The sequence below is a fragment of the Girardinichthys multiradiatus genome, chromosome X, assembly GCF_021462225.1.
Source record: "Girardinichthys multiradiatus isolate DD_20200921_A chromosome X, DD_fGirMul_XY1, whole genome shotgun sequence".
Taxonomy (NCBI): Eukaryota; Metazoa; Chordata; class Actinopteri; order Cyprinodontiformes; family Goodeidae; genus Girardinichthys; species Girardinichthys multiradiatus.
This window is the reverse complement of record NC_061817.1, coordinates 7319289-7341740: the sequence shown is the minus strand read 5'-3', so window position 1 is coordinate 7341740 and position 22452 is coordinate 7319289. Positions and strand designations below refer to the sequence as shown.

Below are 22452 nucleotides of genomic sequence, written 5' to 3'. Positions count from 1 at the left end.
GAAGCCTCAAAGAAGCGTACCACCCAGACTGTTGCATGCCCAGAGTGAAGCATGGGGGTGGATCAGTGATCGTTTGGGCTGCCATATCATGGCATTCCCTTGGTCCAATACATGTGCTAGATGGGCGCGTCACTGCCAAGGATTACCGAACCATTCTTGAGGACCATGTGCATCCAATGGTTCAAACATTGTATCCTGAAGGTGGTGCCGTGTATCAGGATGACAATGCACCAATACACACAGCAAGACTGGTGAAAGATTGGTTTGATGAACATGAAAGTGAAGTTGAACATCTCCCATGGCCTGCACAGTCACCAGATCTAAATATTATTGAGCCACATTGGGGTGTTTTGGAGGAGCGAGTCAGGAAATGTTTTCTTCCACCAGTATCACGTAGTGACCTGGCCACTATCCTGCAAGAAGAATGGCTTAAAATCCCTCTGACCACTGTGCAGGACTTGTATATGTCATTCCCATGACGAATTGACGATGTATTGGCCGCAAAAGGAGGCCCTACACCATACTAATAAATGATTGTGGTCTAAAACCAGGTGTTTCAGTTTCATTGTCCAACCCCTGTATATCTGTATAGAGAAAATCTGGATTATCTAGGTTGTATAAAAGAGGCAGGAACGATTTGGATTGCAGGTGTAAAACGGCCAGGAGGGAAACCTAGACATCTCATACACTTTCCATCTTACTCTGGGGCATCCCAAGGAGTTACCAGGCCAAACGGGATCTATAGTATCCCCAGCAGGTTCTGGGGTCTGCCCTGGGGTCTCCTCTAAGTGGGACGTGGTTGTAAAACTTTCAAAGGGAGGCGCCAAGAAGTAATCCTGATTAGATGGCTGAATCACCATAACTGATTCCCCTTTTATGTGGATCCGAGCTCCCCCTGATTTTTAAAGCCCTTCACGTGGCTAAGCCACCCTATGGAGGAAGCTCATTTTAGCCACTTGTGTCCAAAATCTCATTCTTTTGGTTAAAATGTAGCCCAGCTAAGGCCCACAGGAAGTTAGAAACGTAGCAGTTATGAACTCCCATAAAACCTCTTCTACAAAAACAAGTTGGACCATGAGATATTTGGTTATCTATTCGTTGATTTGTGCCTTGCTGCAGCCGTTTCAGCATATGATGATTTTCTTGAGGTCAGTAGTTTTTAATATTGGCCCTGCTATGGACGTTGCTTTAAAATTGACATTAAATAAGTCAAATGCTAGAGTTTGTAATATGGGCAAGTCCATATAAAGATGAAAAAATATCACCATTCTTTTTAATTTGACTGGACCTTTGAAGTAATTGTGTGCGCATTTATTTTGTAGCAAATTATGCACTCCATTAACCATCACACTCTTGTTTAATGAGAAGTTCTTATTTTTGCTTTTGCTCTGCTATTGCATTTTTCAGTTACGGGGACCACGTTCAGCATTTCAAAGTGCTGCAGGACCGCTGCAGTCAGTACTACGTGTGGGATGAGGCCTTCTCCTCCCTCAACGAGCTGGTGGACTTTTACCACAGCAACAGCATTGCTAAGGAGAGGACAGTGTTTCTGAGAGACCCGGAGCACTTTGCCAGAGTGAGCATATATGACGCATTGTTTCTGTCTTTCTGCATGGCTTTTATTTTTTCATGGCAACCATGGGAATTGATGTTTTTCCAAGAATTTCAAGCAGAATTCCCAAAGTTATATTTTAAGTTTTATTTTCATTTTTAAATGTATTTATTGTATCTTCTACTTAAAAAAACAATCACCTGTCTCCAGTAGTCTGTAAACTTCATTTTTCAGTGTCCCCATAAACATACACATTCAACCACACAAAGCACATCTGCTCTCATCAGCAACCTTCATCACTGTTTTGTGCTCACACTCTTAGGAATCAGGTAACATTTTGAAACGACGTGAAGTAAATACTGTGTCTGAGGTCACAACGACATCAGGACAAACATAACATACTGCCCAATTGTTCATTTTGCCTCAACTTCAAGGTGTAAGCTGTTTTGTAATGGAGCTGACAGATCCAGGAGCACACCACATGCTGGGCGACTGCAATAGCAGAGTTTGAAACAAAGGTGCTGTTCGCAATGAACGATCACATGATTGCTGCCACTGGTGCAGAAAAATCAGTTATCTCAGTCGCTGAGTTGACAGAACACGACATAGGCAAAGAAAACTGATTTTAAGCAAACAACAAATGAACTCAGATGTATCACATGCAAAATAATAATTTAGCTTCCTATATTTACACTTAAAAAACTTTTCTCCTTACGACTTACCCTGTCAGACCTACACACTTCTCTCTCTCTCTCTCTCTCTCTATGTATATATATGCAATGGTGTCTTTGTGAAAAGGTGATGATTGACTAAACTGCCGTTGTTAGAAGACAAGCTTGCACTGCTCAGCAGCTATTCCTGTCAGTGGCAGAGAAGCTCCACAGGACTACACAGTAACCACAGAAGCTTTTGATCCAGAACAGTGCTGAGAGCATGTTGATTTCACTGTAACGATATCAATATGGTAACACTCATCATGTTACATTTATTCCCCTGAGGTGACATTTGAGATTAGGACTCTGCTTATTGGAGGTAATTTATGAAATGACTGTTTTACACTTATCATTAGAAAGAGTTAGCTGCCTTTGTATTGGATTGTGACTTTTAGCATTGTTTCTAATTTCATTATTTATATTATGTTTTTACATAAGAAGCATGACCTCTGAAGATGAAAATGAGAGCAAAGGACGATTTATGAGGTTTGGAAAAAAAACCTTTAACCCTTGGCTGCTTGGTTTTTGTGCAATACAGGCTTCATGGCCAGTCTGAAATGTATAATCACATTGGTCTTAATGTCTTACTTACTTCTTCCTTAAATACCTTCTTGTCAAGTCAAGTAAAGTTTATTCATATAGCGCTTTTCAGCAACAAGGCACTCAAAGCGCTGTACACGAGGAAAAACATTGAAACAGAAAATCAAACAGAAAAACATATCAATCTTATGCTAAAAGAAGATAATAATATTGATAGTCTCATCATTCCACTGAATTCTAACTAGGGAAGCTGAGTCACTGGTACAAAACAGCTTTAATCCACATTTTCAGGTGCTAATAATATGATTCAATTCAGTTTTTAATTCAGTTTATTTATATAGCGCACACATGTTGTCTCAAGGCACTTCACAAAAGTCAGGTTCATACATTCCAATTAATCCTAACCATTGAACAGTGCAGTCAGATTCAGTTATTTATTCAAATTGGATAAAAAGATTTTCTATCTAAGGAAATCCAGTAGATTGCATCGATTCAGAGATTTGTAGCAGTCACTCCTCCTGGATGAGCATGTAGAGACAGTGGACAGTCACTGGCGTTGAGTTTGCAGCAATCCCTCATACTGAGCATGCATGTAGCGACAGTGTTGCCAGCAGAAGCTTGGACGATGCCCCCCTCCAGAAAGGTGTCACAAGAAGACACAGAATCTGGCCAGGTGTAGCTTCTAGAAAGAGAAAAGAGAGAGAACATAAAGTTAGAAGCTGAAATAACAGCAAATAATGCAAAATTGGAGAGTAGTGTGAGAATGTAGCGAAGAGGGTGAAAGTGGTCATTATGTCCTCCAGCAGCCTAAGCCTATAGCAGCCTAACTACAGAGATAGCTCAGGATAAACTAAGCCACTCTAACTATAAGCTTTATCAAAAAGGAAAGTTTTAAGCCTAGCCTTAAAAGTAGACAGGGTGTCTGCCTCACACACTAAAACTGGGAGCTGGTTCCACAGGAGAGGAGCCTGATAACTAAAGGATCTGCCTCCCATTCTACTTCTAGAGACTCTAGGAACCACCAGTAAACCTGCAGTCTGAGAACAAAGTTCCCTGTTAGGAACATATGGAACAATCAGATCTCTGATGTATGATGGAGTTAGATCATTAAGGGCTTTATATGTGAGGAGGAGAATTTTTAATTCAATTCTGGATTTAACAGGGAGCCAATGAAGGGAAGCTAAAGTAGGGGAAATATGATCTCTCTTTTTAATTTTCATCAGAGCTCTTGCTGCAGCATTTTGAATCAGCTGAAGGCTTTTAAATGCATTTTGTGGACATCCTGATAGTAAAGAATTACAATAGTCCAGCCTTGAAGCAACAAATGCATGGAGTAGTTTTTCAGCGTCACTCCTGGATAGAATATTTCTAATTTTGGCAATGTTCCGGAGGTGAAAGAAGGAAATCCTAGAAACATGTTTAATATGGGATTTAAATGACATGTCCTGGTCAAAAATAACACCAAGGTTTTTTACTTTATTACCAGAGGTCAATTTAATGCCATCCAGATTAAGTGATTGACTAAGCAGTTTCTTTTTTAAAGACTCTGGTCCAAAGACAACAATTTCTGTCTTGTCTGAATTTAGAAGCAGAAAATTTAAAGTCTTCCAAGTTTTTATATCTTCATGACATGCACTTAGTCTATCTAACTGGTTGGGCTCATCAGGATTTATGGATAAGTAAAGCTGAGTATCATCAGCGTAGCAGTGAAAATTTATCCTATGCTGCCTGATAATTTGACCTATTGGAAGCATATATACAGTACAGACCAAATGTTTGGACACACCTTCTCATTCAAAGAGTTGTCTTTATTTTCATGACTATGATTATTGTAGCTTCACACTGAAGGCATCAAAACTATGAATTAACACATGTGGAATTATATACTGAACAAAAAAGTGTAAAACAACTGAAAATATGTCTTATATTCTAGGTTCTTCAAAGCAGCCACCTTTTGCTTTGATTATTGCTATGCACACTCTTGGCATTCTGTTGATGAGCTTCAAGAGGTAGTCACCTGAAATGGTTTTCCAACAGTCTTGAAGGAGTTCCCAGAGAAGCTTAGCACTTGTTGGCCCTTTTGCCTTCACTCTGCGGTCCAGCTCACCCCAAACCATCTCGATTGTGTTCAGGTCCGGTGACTGTGGAGGCCAGGTCATCTGGCGCAGCACCCCATCACTCTCCTTCTTGGTCAAATAGCCATTACACAGCCTGGAGGTGTGTTTGGGGTCATTGTCCTGTTGAAAAATAAATGATGGTCCAACTGAACGCAAACCGGATGGAATAGCATGCCGCTGCAAGATGCTGTGGTAGCCATGCTGGTTCAGTATGCCTTCAATTTTGAATAAATCCCCAACAGTGTCACCTGCAAAGCACGCCCACACCATCACACCTCCTCCTCCATGCTTCACGGTGGGAACCAGGCATGTAGAGTCCATCCGTTCACCTCTTCTGCGCCGCACAAAGACACGGTGGTTGGAACCAAAGATCTCAAACTTGGACTCATCAGACCAAAGCACAGATTTCCACTGGTCTAATGTCCATTCCTTGTGTTCTTTAGCCCAAACAAGTCTCTTCTGCTTGTTGCCTGTCCTCAGTAGTGGTTTCCTAGCAGCTATTTTACCATGAAGGCCTGATTCACACAGTCTCCTCTTAACAGTTGTTCTAGAGATGTGTCTGCTGCTAAAACTCTGTGTGGCATTGACCTGTTCTCTAATCTGAGCTGCTGTTAACCTGCGATTTCTGAGGCTGGTAACTCAGATGAACGTATCGTCCGCACCAGAGGTGATTCTTGGTCTTCCTTTCCTGGGGCGGTCCTCATGTGAGCCAGTTTCTTTGGAGCGCTTGGTTTTTGAAACTGCACTTGGGGACGCTTTCATAGTTTTCCCAATTGTTCAGACTGACTGACCTTCATTTCTTAAAGTAATGATGGCCACTCGTTTTTCTTTACTTAGCTGCTTTTTTCTTGCCATAATACAAATTCGAACAGTCTATTCAGTAGGACTATCAGCTGTGTACTGTATCCACCTCCTGCACAACACAACTGATGGTCCAAAACCCATTTATAAGGCTTGAAATCTCACTTATTAAACCTGACAGGGCACACCTGTGAAGTGAAAACCATTTCAGGTGACCATCATTTATTTTTCAACAGGACAATGACCCTAAACACACCTCCAGGGTGTGTAATGGCTATTTGACCAAGAAGGAGAGTGATGGGTTGCTGCGCCAGATGACCTGGCCTCCACAGTCACCGAACCTGAACACAATCGAGATGGTTTGGGGTGAGCTGGACCGCAGAGTGAAGGCAAAAGAGCCAACAAGTGCTAAGCATCTCTGGGAACTCCTTCAAGACTGTTGGAAAACCATTTCAGGTGACATGCAATTAGATGCAGGGCTAAGCAACACACAAGAAGAAAAGATTTTGTAAGAGTGCGGTAGAATCCTGGGGTGCGAATATATAACTGAGAGTGTGTGTGCAAGAATTAGACTGTCCACACAGATAGAGCGCCATTGTCCTTGAGGAGAGAGTTGGACGTTTTCTCAATCGTCCGCAAAGTCTTATCTGGGTCACAGCTGTCCGAGGGTCCTGGGAAAGAGTGCCATGTTTACATAACATCCAGGAGATATTTTGACGATAGCCACCTAGCAGAAGTTGCCAAGGCCACGTTGGGGCACCAGATTTAGAAAAACAATAAGTGTTCTGGTTCAAGCAGTTGTGTGGATTTCCAACAACTTTAAGAGTTTGTACTGTTATCTCTCAATTGCAAATCCAAATATCCAAATTTGTGGGACTTTCCCGCAGTTCTGGAGCCAACAACCTTCTCCATGATTAAATCCTTTCACCTCTGAGTCCAAAAGCCGCTTCCAGGCTACGATACTATTCAAGAATTGTATCCAGCTTGCGGCTTAGCTCTCTTAACAATTCAGGTTGAGGATTGATCGCTCTGCAGATTCCATCCAGCATCGCAGGCAGCTTTGGGATGCTTTGAACAGGTGCCCACGTTTTGCTACTCACTCGATAAGTCAGGTAATCGCCGGCTCCAAAAAGCAGAAATCTTGTTATCAAAAAAATCCAAATATATAAACGTCTTCTGCGTCCTCAACCAACATCGTAGTAAAGCACACAATCTTACACTGTTGCCAGGAATCCATTGTGTATCCAGAGAAGATACAAAAGATACACAATTCTTGTGTCCTTCCCTCCTTCCTCCCTCATGTTCTTCTGGCTTTATTACTTTCTTCCTTGGGCTCTTATTTCTTTGCCTCCTTGTGTTTTGCTTTTAGTCCATCTTTCCATCCTTGCTTCTTACCTCCTTTCTCAGTCTTTCCTTAATTCCTTGTGTCATACTTCCTTTCCTTTTCTGTGTCCTTCCTTCTTTACTTCAATTTGTCCCTCGTTCCTTTTTTCCTTCCTTGTGTCTTACCTCTCTTCCTGCCTTGTGTTCTTCTTTGTTTCTCACATCTTCCTTGCTTCCTACCTTGAATATGTCCCTTCATCCTTCCTTTCATCCATCCTCTCTCCCTCATGTTCTGAACAAATCTCAACACATCTCCCATCAGGATAAATTGCTGCAGTTTTTACCAGCTGCTTTCTGTCGAAAGACCTTTAATTTGTTATTTTGTACGGTGAAACCACATTTATTGATGTGCAAACATTCCTTAAAATAAATTTAGTTCGTAAAAACTTCAAACTTTTTTGAGGACATTTACTAGTAAGACAATAATCCCATTTTAAGAAAAGTACAATTGGTGGAAACCCTAAAAACCCCATTGAGTCAAATGTAACTGAATAATTTTTTCTAATACTTTACACATTGTAAGGTTGATCAATTTCTTGAAACTTCTGCTTAGTAGAGCGTGACTTTTTGTTTTCACGAGGTAAGATGACCAAGTCTCCATTGCAACCATTAGACACTATCTACATGCCAGGTTGTTTTACTGATGCCAGGAAAAGGCCTTTTGTGTCCTACCGCCACAAATATAAATGTGCAGGGTTTGCTGAACTGCACTGGCACTTCAACTGGATACGTGTGCCTTATACACTCTAGGTGAGTCTTTCAGATAAGTGGAAAAGCACTGTATCCCAAATTTGAGGATTTGACATAATTTGAGCCTGTTTCTCTTCCTTAAATTGCCTTTGAAAAGGATACCTTCATTAACAGCTATCTCAGTCTCGAGACTTAAATAACGTAGAGAGAGTGTGCAAAGAGGAATAGTTTGACATTGCTCTCTTTGTATGGTCAAAAATTTTGAAATGTACGAGAAAAAAAAGTGCTGTCCTGTGTTAAAATTAAATCACCTAATGACAAGTCTTCCAGAATATATTTTTTTTAGGGTTGGTATAAGGGATTATTCCTTTTTTTCTCATTCTGACATAAAAGCTATAACTACATTATAGTTATACGAACATGCATTCTGTCTCATCAAATATAGGGTTAAAAACTGTCCTTTAATTGACTGTTACCTAATGTACCACAGTGATTTGCTCATAGTAAAAAGACCATGTTGCTGTGCTCACTACACGTCAGGGTCTAAGAGGAAGGGGCAGGGTATATAAAGGTCACATGACTCATTACAGTAACATAAATCTATTTTTTTTTTTGGATTTGATTTGAATTTTAATAGGAAAAATTATGATCTGATGAAAATATGGATTATTACAGATGACTAATTATCTCCTCTAATTTGCTGTATAATAGTAATACAATAAAAGCCCTTCATTTATATTTTGGAATGGCTGTGTACACATCTCTAGTAACATCTCTTGCTCCAGGAAAAAAACATATTTCTATTTTTGGCTTTGTGCACTACAGTGCAGGAGGTTTTCAATGTAAATTAGGATAACATTTAATGATGTATGGCAAAGGTAGGCAGCTTTTTATGGAAGAGTAGCATCATGATCAACTGAGAAGTCTGTCAGCTGAAGTGAAGTGATGAATCTGTTGCAGAACTTCTGTCCTGTTGTGGTCCAGATCTGAGATACTCCATTGTGGGATTAAGCTACTGTATGTTAAATCATATTAATAATATTAAACCACTCATTGTCATAATCGAAAACCAATCTGCAGGTTGAATCCTTGACATTTCCATTTAGAGATCTATATCACTTAAAAAGACACATAACTTGTAGCATGACTTGAGGCATGACTCACTGATCATGCCGTTCCCACACTTCTGTCACTTGGCTTAGCTGATGGGGATATCTGGGAGACAGCTGGAGACAGCTGTTCCTTTGGCTGAAGGTTGTTCATAGACTGGAATTATCAGTTCTGGCCCAGGTTGTTTGATGTCTTGGTGGTTCCTCACCTTGAATTTAGATCCAGGTTGAATACAAAATGAAATACTCTTACAGAAAGTTACTAAATGACACTGAAAACACAACACAGAGGGATGAAGGAAAACTAACATCTTGCACAACTTTATACAAAAATAGACAAACATCACCAAATTTAACAGGCTGATGAGAGCTCTCCCTAATCTTATCTCATGTCTGGAAATATATTCATAATCCAAAATGTAAAAATTGTAATCCTTTTCATTGCATAAATACAGATTCACATTTTAGGTTAAACACTTTCAACAAGAATCAACATTTAAAGCTACGACTGATTATGGATGATTTTCAAGTCTTTTTGGGCTTTCTAAACTAGCTAAATAAGATCATTTACAAGAAGAAATTGACAGGCATAAGAAGTAAACATTTTCATAATGTAATTGACAAGGTCATGAACACCTGATATTTTGAATATCTACGGACAACACCTGTGTAGAATAAGAGGCTATACCTATGGTCTGGTAAGGATGCTTTAAACAACCACGGCTTAAAAAAAGCTCTCTTTGCCGTGTGTCCAGCAATGGAAAAGAAAGGAAAAGGCACGGGTATAACCCAAGGATAGCCGGTCACGACTGCTCTGTAGCATTTTGAAGATGATCACATAAGGAAGCAATGCTGGAAGTAAACAAATGTGACGTTTTTAATAAACTGTGTAATAAAATCTATCTTTCTCTCCATTTTAATTTGTATTCTGCATCTACAGGTCCTTCTCAAAATATTAGCATATTGTGATAAAGTTAATTATTTTCCATAATGTCATGATGAAAATTTAACATTCATATATTTTAGATTCATTGCACACTAACTGAAATATTTCAGGTCTTTCATTGTCTTAATACGGATGATTTTGGCATACAGCTCATGAAAACCCAAAATTCCTATCTCACAAAATTAGCATATCATTAAAAGGGTCTCTAAACGAGCTATGAACCTAATCATCTGAATCAACGAGTTAACTCTAAACACCTGCAAAAGATTCCTGAGGCCTTTAAAACTCCCAGCCTGGTTCATCACTCAAAACCCCAATCATGGGTAAGACTGCCGACCTGACTGCTGTCCAGAAGGCCACTATTGACACCCTCAAGCAAGAGGGTAAGACGCAGAAAGAAATTTCTGAACGAATAGGCTGTTCCCAGAGTGCTGTATCAAGTCACCTCAGTGGGAAGTCTGTGGGAAGGAAAAAGTGTGGCAGAAAACGCTGCACAACGAGAAGAGGTGACCGGACCCTGAGAAAGATTGTGGAGAAGGGCCGATTCCAGACCTTGGGGGACCTGCGGAAGCAGTGGACTGAGTCTGGAGTAGAAACATCCAGAGCCACCGTGCACAGGCGTGTGCAGGAAATGGGCTACAGGTGCCACATTCCCCAGTCCTGGGCTACAGAGAAGCAGCACTGGACTGTTGCTCAGTGGTCCAAAGTACTTTTTTCGGATGAAAGCAAATTCTGCATGTCATTCGGAAATCAAGGTGCCAGAGTCTGGAGGAAGACTGGGGAGAAGGAAATGCCAAAATGCCAGAAGTCCAGTGTCAAGTACCCACAGTCAGTGATGGTCTGGGGTGCCGTGTCAGCTGCTGTTGTTGGTCCACTGTGTTTTATCAAGGGCAGGGTCAATGCAGCTAGCTATCAGGAGATTTTGGAGCACTTCATGGTTCCATCTGCTGAAAAGCTTTATGGAGATGAAGATTTCATTTTTCAGCACGACCTGGCACCTGCTCACAGTGCCAAAACCACTGGTAAATGGTTTACTGACCATGGTATCACTGTGCTCAATTGGCCTGCCAACTCTCCTGACCTGAACCCCATAGAGAATCTGTGGGATATTGTGAAGAGAACGTTGAGAGACTCAAGACCCAACACTCTGGATGAGCTAAAGGCCGCTATCGAAGCATCCTGGGCCTCCATAAGACCTCAGCAGTGCCACAGGCTGATTGCCTCCATGCCACGCCGCATTGAAGCAGTCATTTCTGCCAAAGGATTCCTGACCAAGTATTGAGTGCATAACTGTACATGATTATTTGAAGGTTGACGTTTTTTGTATTAAAAACACTTTTCTTTTATTGGTCGGATGAAATATGCTAATTTTGTGAGATAGAAATTTTGGGTTTTCATGAGCTGTATGCCAAAATCATCCATATTAAGACAATGAAAGACCTGAAATATTTCAGTTAGTGTGCAATGAATCTAAAATATATGAATGTTAAATTTTCATCATGACATTATGGAAAATAATGAACTTTATCACAATATGCTAATTTTTTTAGAAGGACCTGTATTAGATTAATAAATTCAGTAATAACTGCAAAGAATACAAAATGTGTTAAATACAGCGCATGTATGTTCGTCCGAAGATGATTGACATATATTGCTCTTTGTGATGGGGGAGATTTACTGCAGTAAATCTGCAGTAAATCTGGCCCCTCAGACTAAGTCAGCTCTTTGTGTGATTGTGTGCCATTAAGAAGGCTACCTTAAGCTTCCCATCAACTTTTAAAAACCAGATTTTATAGTTCAGATCTTATTGACATACCATAGGTGGTAAGTGTGAAATGCAGAGTTTTTTGAGAGCATTCAAACTGGTGCTAAATATTCAGATGGACATAATAGGTTTGGATCCTCCAGAAAAAGTGTTTCATTTCCTCAATCAGATCTATTACAAATGTAAGTCCTCTTTAAAGCATCTTGCCACATCACTAAACTGTATGTTTCCAGTGAATTGGAAAGAAATTTATTCAGTTCTCTTAACAAGTGCATCTGGAGCAGGTGCAAGGGATGAATTTCACTGTAGGGTGTTGTGATGGTGCAAAAACAGACAAAAAACGAGAGTTGTCACATGGGAGGCTGATAAAATGTACGACCTAAATAGAGTGACAGTCTGTTCTGATCCAGTGGGAGACACTGATGCAAGCAAATAAAATCACATATTTTAAGATCTACAATATGTTACCTGATAACACAGTTTGTTTGTTTTTAACGTACACGTGACAGTTTTAATGAATGTCAATTCATGTGCATTGAAACTGCAGAGGTATCTGCCACAGTCAGTTACCAAATATGGTCAAGTTTAATCAGACCTGAGATTAGCAGGTATGTCAGTTGTAGCTCTTTTCCTCGGATAAAATAAACATAGAGCTAGGTGGAGCTGCAGAACAGGCTATACCACACAAAGAAAAGAGAGCCAGAGAGAAAATTCAGAGTAGCAGCTGGATCAATGTAAATCTGTTGACCTAAAAAAAGACTCATATTATTAGCTAATTAATTTTGAAATGTAGAAAATCTATCAAGCTTAACATCATTAATCATTGATAGTCATTTGTTAATCGAGTGTCAGTGTTAAATGATATTGGTCAATGACAATTGTAAACGCCCCAAATGGGGTCAAGCTACATTGAAGTGTGTTGGACTGAAGGCCTTTACTGTTCAGCTATAGCTGTGTCCAAATTCAGGGGCTGTTTCCTTCAGAATTGATGATGAGAGACATGCTCAAGGGGGAAAATACAAAAACATACACACAAAGGAACGGGAGGCTGATCCAGTGTTAAAATTGGGGTTTGCCCGTCCCAGAGCGTGACTCTAAAGCTTGTTGTAAGTATTGAAATGCAGAAGTCTGAACGCAACATCATTATTCCAAAGAACCTGATGCCACAAGAATAAATACTGTAGGTCTTGTTGTGTTCCAAGTAGGAAGCCTTTTGCTGTCCCAGTAGGGTCTCGTGTTGGTCAGAACATAATCAAGGACGACTGAAAACAGCATGTCGCTTGTCATACGTCTATTAATGCAGTTGATGACTTGTCGGGTGTTAGTGAAGATGCAACAAGGGCAAAATTGGGAAAGCAATCTTTGTGTATTGGTTATTTGGTTGCCTGATTGTATACTTTGTAGGGAGCATGTCTGTGTAACCTTTGTTTAGTGTAGTTGTGTGCTTATGACATGTTCTATATTATGCCTGTAATAATTTTACACTTTTAACATGAGTATTTAAAAAAAAAAACTAAATTACTTTATTTGCTAGAGTCTAAAAACATTGCAGTCTTACAATAAAGAATAACAATGGAGCAGCACCCTCTGGTGCTGAGACTTTAATGTTGATATGTATTTAGGTTCAAACCTAAGGACCTTAACGGGTTTACTGGTAAATTTAAAAGTATGAACCCTGTCACTAGACTGATGTTCTTGAAGAACAAGCTTTTAACTGCTGTAATTAGCGTTAAAACAGCACAGGTCATTTGTATATATAATGACATATATGTATATATGTCATTATCGCTCACGTTCTTTTTTTTTGCTAAAATCGCTTTAGGGACTTCTGAACCCAATTGCCTCTGAGATTCACATTTTAGCAAACACAAGGCCCCAGTTTTAGTTGTTGCTATTTTATTGCACAGTACCTTGGTGAACAAAAGTTGCTTTAGTGTGATTTATAAATCACCTTGAACTGACTACTACTCATTCCAATGCATGGTAAAATATTCTTTCATACCCATACCTCATGTATTTTCATCACCACCAAACCTTTTCGTTAGTTCCAATCTGTCATTTTGGATGCAAGCCTCTCACCTCGTGTGAGATTAATATCATTACAACAATAAAATCTCTCCATCTGTTTATGAATAGCCTTTGTTCAAACTCAGTAACCATCTGGGAGGAAATGGGGAGCTACTGGAGCTACATCCCTCTCTTCTCTTGGCTGAAAGAAATAGACACTCTTAATTTTTTTAATATGCTTACAGAAACATTGAGTCCTCTTGATGCTGTTGTTTATGCACAAGCTAGCATTCGCACTGCAGCACAGCTACATTCAAGAGGAATTTAGAAAATTGGTAATTAAACCAAAAGTCCAGCAATTGGTTATGATTTGTTTTTTATTTTTGCATTTTACAACCTTATCAGCTTATAACTACGAAAACATCAACTAAGTAGTTTCAAAATTGGTTAATGAGATTAATATTGGTGGTTATTAGCCACAATGAGTGAAATTTTGCCCAGTAATAAACAATAGCACGCTGACATCAACATATACATTAAAAGCATCCCAACTTAGTGCTTACTGTGAAGAATAGATACACAGAATTTCTGACTCTGGGAAACTTGTCTTTTTGCTTACCTGTCTGTAAAGACGGTGATGTTAAACCATTGAGGAGTCAAGATAGATAATTTAGATACATATGATACACTAAGAAATAAAGGAATTCTGAATGTCGTAAAAATACTTTAAATTGATGAACACAAAATCCCTTCCTTACAAGATGACTAATTCCTTTGTTTCAGTTATATTGGTCAGTTTCACAGACATGTCATCCCATTTGTGCTGTCTGTCTGCCCAAACTAATTCCTTTCCAGCTCATTACATGGCTCTTTTTATCTGTACGTTGCAGAATGGGAATTAATTTTCCACCTTTTTCCTATATATTTGTCCACCTCATCCTGTATCCTTGTGCCACTATGATTTCTTCTTCAAACGACAAGCCCTGTTGAAGCAAACCTTGAACCTTTCTGTCATATGTCCCTCATCAGTATGTTTTTTTTCTTCCATGTTTGATATACAAACAGGATGAAAGGATTTTTTCTGCCTTGTGTCATGTGTGAGAAAATGTGGGACAAAATTAGAACAAAGATGAAGTCTGTTTGCATTACTGATTAAATAAGTTGAAGTGGGTACTGAAAAGGAAGCCAAAATGGATGGGCCCTATTACTTCTTCCAAACTGCCACTAATCACAAGCTAGCTTAGAAAGAAGGATGTGTTATTCTTTTATCATTACTCTTGTGTGCATCGTCACGGTGCACACAGGGCAAGCGAATAGATTCCCAGTTTGTGTCTTATCATTCCCAAACAACTTATTGGTCCTTGCAAAAGTATCAATACACATTGAATATTTTACATCTTGCCACATTACAGCGACAAACTTTAATTTATTTTGATGGCATTTTAATTTTTTAAACAGGGGCTTGCAACCTGTGGCTCTGGAGCCAGATCTAGTTTATAAACTAAATTATATAGTGAGTTCAGTCCAATCATATAGGCAGATTCAAATACAGTTACATTCCAATTTGATCCTAATTAGAATAAAATGCAGTCAAATTTGGTTTACTACAAATTATATCTAAGGAATTCCAGGCAATTGCACTGAGATGCTAATTTTGCAGCACTACCTCATACTGAGCAGGCATGTGGCAACTGTGGAAAGAACAAGAGGAAACGTCCAGCAGAACCAGACAACATTCTCTTGTGAGAAAGTCTTAATGTAGCGAGAGTAAAAATGGCTTTTTGAATAGTTATGGTTGTTTATCACTTTGATGACCCAACACTATGTAGTAAATAGAAGTTTGTAACTTTGTCTTTTGGTCTTAATCCTTGTATCTGACACAGATTTTTTTGTTTGTTTATCCATCTCTTTACCTGCGCATGTAAACCTTCATCTTCGGCCTCAGTCCTTGGTAGACAAACCTACAGTAATCTTTGGAATTTCAGCAATACATATAGGCACGTTCGCACACATGTACCGAACAATATTAGTATTCCTTTCAATCTCTCAACTTGCTCCTAGCTCAAACCACATCCACTTACCTTTACGAAAGCGAGCTGACAGCTAAGAGGTTAGTTATGTTTAAGATGTTTCCTCCTAAAATAGCGGCTTTTATTCTGCAGCTCTTAAACTACTTTTACTTCACCAGTCAACACAGATCAGAGGAGGCCGGCTATCAGGGGAGAAGAAAAGCACTACTTCTGTTGAAGCTCAAAGAAAAACGCAGCAAGACAGAGAAAGCTTGTCATCTGAGGATTGAACTGAAGGCGGTTCTCATCAGAGCGGCAGATGTTTTACTGATGTTTCAGTTCTGTTTTCTGTAGGTGTGCTTATCAATGGGTCCATATATCTGACCATTGCGCTCATCATTAAATATTTAAAAGTGTTTTTTCGGTCTTGAGATGTTTTCTGTCATAACCTCTTAAATTACAGTTCTGTCATTTTAAAGTTGAAGACCTTCATGCATCATGGAGCTGCACAAGATGAAAATTTTATGAAAACACACGCTGTTCATCAGGCTAGACCAAAAAGCTATGCTTCAATCTAAATTTTCTTTCCTAATTGACATTCTGCTGGATTCAAAAGGTTTAATATATTATAGTTTTTGGGAAGAGGAACTAGGAACAGTTGAGGTCTTATCTACACCAAGGCAAAAAGCCAATAGTTTTCTTTCTTTGATTAGTTTGACATGTAGAAGAGTACTTATCACTATTTCATCATTACTGAGAAATATTCTTTAACTGCAGTAAAACAAACACAGCCACAACTAGAACCATATTCCGACACCCAAACATTAAATTACCAACAATGTTTTTCTTCTCTAATTGGTAAAAAATAGAGCTGCACCAATCATATGGAGAGCCGTTTCATTCAAAATTAAAAAAATAAATAAATGCTGCTATTGATAAATTATTAATAAATATTCCATGAAATATATACATATCCCCATGAAATAAAACAAAATAATTTTGTTAAAATACATTTTTATCTTGTTTTATTTAATTCATTTCAAGATTTATTTAATTTACTTAAAGATTTATTTATTTATTTCATAATGCAGTTTTATTTTGTGACACTTTTATTTTGTAAAGCTACTTTATGTATTTCAGTGACTTTTACTTTTTAACCCCGTTTTTCATTTTAAGCTCTTTTTATTTCATGTTCTTATATTCAAATGAGGGGGCAGAGTTTTATCTATGGGGCGGCGCTCGGACAGCAGGGCCGAGCTCAATTCGTGGCTGTGGCCGGCAGAAGCATGGCGCTGCCTGCTGGAAGACAGCATGTCGGAGGGAGCCAGGGGATTCTGCGAGGATGCCAGAAGATGCCAGACCGGCTGTAAAAGCCGGCCACGGCGGTTGACGCACCAAACATCCTGGACTTGAATATTTATGCTATCTCCCTTTAACAGTAATGGCAGTTTGCTGCTAATCCAGAGGTTTCAAGTTTGGACCCATCTTGTTCCACAACTGCAATTTATTTTAATTGACTGTCAATCTCAGCTCGGGCAGTTTTAAAATCTAAATTCTAAGAAACATCTCAAAACAAAACAAAACAAAATACAACAAACAAAAATCAAAACTATTTAGACATATCCAATCTTTTACTGTAAGACCTTACCCCCAACTTTATCTGTCTATGGACTTTTCAGACATCGTTTAGACATGTTTAACCAAAAATATCCCCTCTAGTGTCCCGTAGGATTCCTTAGACAGTGCAGATCCTTATCTTAACTTGAAAATGTCTGAAAGCCTATGCATATTTTCAAGTCTGACATGCTCCATGGCAGAGCTTGAAAGCCAAAAAGAATAAAACAAAGCAACTTTGGTCTAACACTTTCAACCTTCTAGGTTGACAAAAGGACGTGCTAAAGCAGATCATAATTTTTGGGACTAAAAGAAGAGGAATACAACTAAAACTGCAGAAGTGGGAAATGGCAAAGGAGCAAAATGACAAGCACCCTCTGAAGTCTATCTCTGTGTTTCAACCTGAATGCACAACCAACACGCCTTAGTAGAAAATATATATATATATATATTCATTTAAACTTCCATCTCTGCTTTTGTTCTGACTTCATTTTTGAATACCTCACTGATGCTGAAAATAGCGACTTTTGACTCCTCTTCCCCTAGAAACTGCTTTTACACCAAAGAGTGTTGCGGTTTGCAGAGCTTTGTATCGTACATTTTCAAATTGGATATAAGAATTTTGAGACTGGTCACCAGTCTGTACCTACTACTACTACTAGTTTATTTAGAACGCAGTTTAAAACAACCACAGCTGCAAAAAGTGCTTCAAAAGAAGGAAAATCATCTGATTCTGGTTTCTAGACGATTTTTTGTGGTTTCTTGTCAAATATCCAAAGCCAGACCATTTTTCTTCCATCATAATACTTTTAACACGTCTTTTAGTGGAACTGAGAGGATAATAAATCTGTGCAGTAATGCACACCTTATGAAAACCTTATGAGTCATCACACGTTATGCAGATTTGGTTCTATACGTTTTACCTGATAAGAAATCCTTGTCAGAATTTAACATGAATGCATAGCCAACTATGGTCTGGCAAAATAAGTGTTTGATGAAAAGAATAAATAAAATACATTTACAGGAACAAACACTGCAATTTCTGAAACAAAGATGCATTTTTAACTTTTCTATTTTTTATCTAAATAGATTAGCTAATTGACAAAAAGGTAAATAGTTTCACAGAAACGGCATTCTGTTGAAAATTTTACACACTGGATCGTAGTTGTTGAATTAAACAATACCTCTCCAAAGATGAGAAACACAACTTATTCTGAGTTTTACCATTCCTTCTGTGGAGTTTTCTCTTCCAACCCCTTTGAAATATTGTTTGGAAAAACTATTTTAAAAAATAATGATGAGAAATAAAAGATCTTCTCTGAGATAAAATGATATGATGACTAAAAAATAAAAAATACTGGCAGACATTATTATTGCATGTAATTCATTAAATGTGTTGCAATACTTCTGACACAGGATTGTCTTAAGAGAGGCAAAATAAGCAGTCAGTGATCATCAGTGATGAATTAGTGTTTAAAGACATATTGATCTATTGTCTCTGATTTAAAAGGTTCTGCAGCAAGCACTAGGATGAAGTTTATTAAACCACATGCAACTCTTGGCAGTCCCCTGCAGTGTACACATCCTACTCATGAGACTGGTCTCTGATGACTCAGAGTTTCCACACATTGCATGTTTCATTATTTAAATGTGCTGCTGTGAATACTACTGAGTGGCATTTACACTTAGTCACATTATTACTTTTTTTTTAAATGCTTTTCAAAAAAGTATGGATCTACAATGTTCTTCATTGTAGAAACAAAAAACACACCAAACTCACACTGGTTCAAGATCAACCTTCTCTTACTCCAGCATGCTTGGAACAAGAGAGGGAAATAGAAGAGCCACATGAATGCAATCTGCAATTTAATCCCTAGATGTCAATAAATATCACACATTGTTCCTTTAAATATTACCTCTTTTTTTTAAAGGGATATCTGAAATGACCTAAATATATTGGCAAAACTAGAAAATGATCATTATCAGATATATCTAATTTCAGACATATTTCAGACATTTTCATGCACTTAGAACCTAAGTGCATGAAAAATGCTTTTATTTCAAATGATGGTTTAATTTATTAGGGGTAAAGAGCTCTCCAAACTGGCCCTATTATAAAACGTAACTTCCCCTCCAGACCTAATAACTGGCTGGTCATCAAGCATTTGCGATGAGAAGCAATGAGTCTTTTACATCAGAGGGATGAATTTTGGCTCACTTATCTCTGCTTCAAATGATTGTACTGCTGCATAATCCAAATGCGCTTGAGTTTAGGGTCACAAGCTGATGGCCGGAGGTTCTACTTCAGGATTTTCTGATAAAGAGCAGAAAATATAGTTCTAATGCAGCAAAGCAGCCTCAGACTGGTCTGGTATTAACCAGACCTGAGTGTGCCAAGTGAAATTAAACTAAAACATTGTGGTTAATCACATTTTATCCATGATTTAACAAAAAGGGGCCATTCGTTTTCACATAGAGCCAGACAGGTTTTGGTTTTTTTTTCACTTAATGAATGAAATCATAATTTGAATACTGCTTTTTGTTAGAACTCAGGTTACAAAATTTGATAATGCATCTCATAGTATATAGATTATCTCAAACATGTTTGACATTCAAGCAAAAATAGAAGAAACTTGTGAGGGGGTAATACTTATTCACAGCACTATAATCTACTATACTGGCAATAACTGATTATTTCCTTACCAGAGAGGACTTTCTAGTGGGGAAGGCTGTTTTCAACTTCCTTACAACTTTTTTGTAGACTATCAAATTTGCATAGCTCACTAGTGCACTGTTGAGGTGGTAATTGCACTCTGACGTTTTTTTTTTTTTTTCTTATTATCAGACTGTCTCACAGCTTGTAATAAAGTTTTTCTCTTTCTTTTCACCCAGCGTCCCCATCATGCTCATGCTCTCTTTGACTTCACGCCCCACCATCCGTCGCAGCTGCGCTTCCTGCGTGGAGATGTCATCGAACTCATTGACTGCTCTGACTCGGTACGTTGGAGGGGTCGTTGTCATGGACGTGCGGGCTACTTCCCCCCTGAGTACGTCCAGCCTATTTACCAATGACAGTGACCCAAAATGACAGCAATTCCTGAGGGTTCGTCGACGAAGCATCCGGACATCCTTACACCCCAAAAACAAACACTGCTCTCCTTCTCCATCCCTGCCCGCTGACCTGTGGAGTGAATGACTAATTGAGGCTTTAATTAACTGATTTTTCTTATGTCTAAGTTGTCTCAGCTTTCACTTTCTTCCACTGAAATCTTCATCTCAACTATAAAAGTGACTAAATTGAAACATGCACCTTTAAACTGTGGAATACAGTGTCAAGAACTAACAAACAGACACAATACCAACCATAATCATCTCTTTAAAAGTTATAAGAGCCAGTAAACCCTTACCAGGGGTGCAAGTAAAGGCCCGAGGGAAGTTTTTCACTCTGCAGACTTTCTCCAATATAGTCCAGAAGGATATCAAGTAAAGAGCACAGCCTCTGAGGATACTGATGTTAGGCCCTTCTATCATCAAGATGTGGGCTTTGTATGCAACATCTGGATATGACAACATGTAAACAAGTGAACTTACTGGGAGTTTAAATGAAAATCTGACTGAGTTTGGACTTGTTTCTTGTTTATGTGTGTGTCTGGTATGTGTTTGTAAAGATTTGATTGTGAACCACTAATAAAGTCCCCGCATTGCCGTGAGGACCAAGTTATAATACTGCACTAGAAATATACTGCACTAGAAATACACCGCTTAAAATGTAACGAGCTTAATTCCTTTGCGAACTATTTCTGTATTTGTATTTATTCCTACTCATATGTAATCTATAAAAGCATATATTGTAAATAGAATTATTCATTACTGAAAGGGAAACATTTGACATTGTGATGGAAATTCTTGCAGCAAGCATTTCACAGTGTATAACCTTTTTTACTCCTCAGAACATCTGTGTTAGAGGACGAAGCTGTAAAAGCCATTATCAGAAGTTTGATGGTTCAGACCCATCTTTAGGACAATGTCAGGAAGGGCAGTTAGGTCTGTTCCTAGATAACCTTGTCACTTTTGAACTTAAGAAGGGTTTGGGTCATAAAACACAGACTCTTTGCAGTTGAGATAACACTGTCATGTTCTGGTATAAATACAGTGTGTAAATGTTGATCGGGTCTCTGTTCAACTGACTTGCTTTGTGACAGAGTCATTCAAACGCTGAATGCCTTTGAATAAAACTTATAAGACAAAGTCTGGATTTTCTCTTATGAGTCAATTTCTACCCACTTTGATAAGAAAATTCCACAACAATTTTAGCGTCACGAACAGGATCTAACGTGCCAGAGGAGACCGCAGGACGGGGACACGGACGCCTGGCCAGCCTGAGAGTTGTTCTCAGTCCACTTCCATATTACGGGAGGGGAGTCCGGGTGCCCGCCTGCGGGTTCTGGCCGATTGGATCCGAACAATTTGTCTTCAAATATATCTGGGTGAGAAGTTGCTCTGTATGATATAATGTATATTATTATTTTTTATTACACATTAACCATCATCTCCTAACTAATTAATTAGGTTCCAGAGTTGCGAGAGGGAGGACATCAGCTGAGGGCCCGGTTACCCTGCAAAAGGAATGGCAGGGAGGTTCTCATTGGTAACAATGGGATAAAGCAGAACACAGGGTTTTGCGGGTGGTTTTTAGCAATTTTCTACACCTCATAAAGGAGAAAAGCCGGTGGGCAGACGTGCCGCTGAACAGGTAAAAAAAAATGGTTCCGGAATCTTGTGGCATCAGGGGTGTCTCCTTCATACTCTGATTTATAAAATAATGAAAGGAAAAAGTGGGGATGATTGTGTTAAATGTGCTTTAATTTGGAAGATAAGTTTGGTTTTTCACAGCGTGGAAGTTTGAGTGTAAATAAGTTAAATAGTTTAAAAAGTTACAAGTAAAACAGTTGATGGAAAAATAAAAAAACATAAGAAAAAGATTAAAAAGCACAGAGTGCATCAATTAAGGAAGTTTTGTTTGTCTTAAATATTGCGATGAGTCGGAAAAGGAGGTAAAAGTGAAAAGGGACATTAGAGAGTTGAAAAGAAAGTTGTTTTAGAAAGGAGTATAATGCATGTTGTGGAAGGAAGTGACAGGCAGGGGGACAACTGACTGACTGACTGATCATATTTCTTTGTGCAAAATCTGAACCTATACTAAACT

At 38.7% G+C, this 22452-nt stretch overlaps 1 protein-coding gene across 1 annotated transcript in view; it reads left to right on the top strand.

Moving 5' to 3' along the window:
* Positions 1-21262, top strand: part of LOC124862384 (GRB2-related adapter protein-like) — a 49363-nt gene extending 28101 nt beyond the window's left edge. Inside the window, exons 4-5 of the mRNA XM_047356261.1 lie at positions 1408-1576; positions 20139-21262. Of these exons, the coding sequence (XP_047212217.1) occupies positions 1408-1576; positions 20139-20318 (349 nt within the window). The 3' untranslated portion in view covers positions 20319-21262. The remainder of the gene's footprint in view (positions 1-1407; positions 1577-20138) is intronic.
* Positions 21263-22452: the final 1190 nt, after the last annotated feature.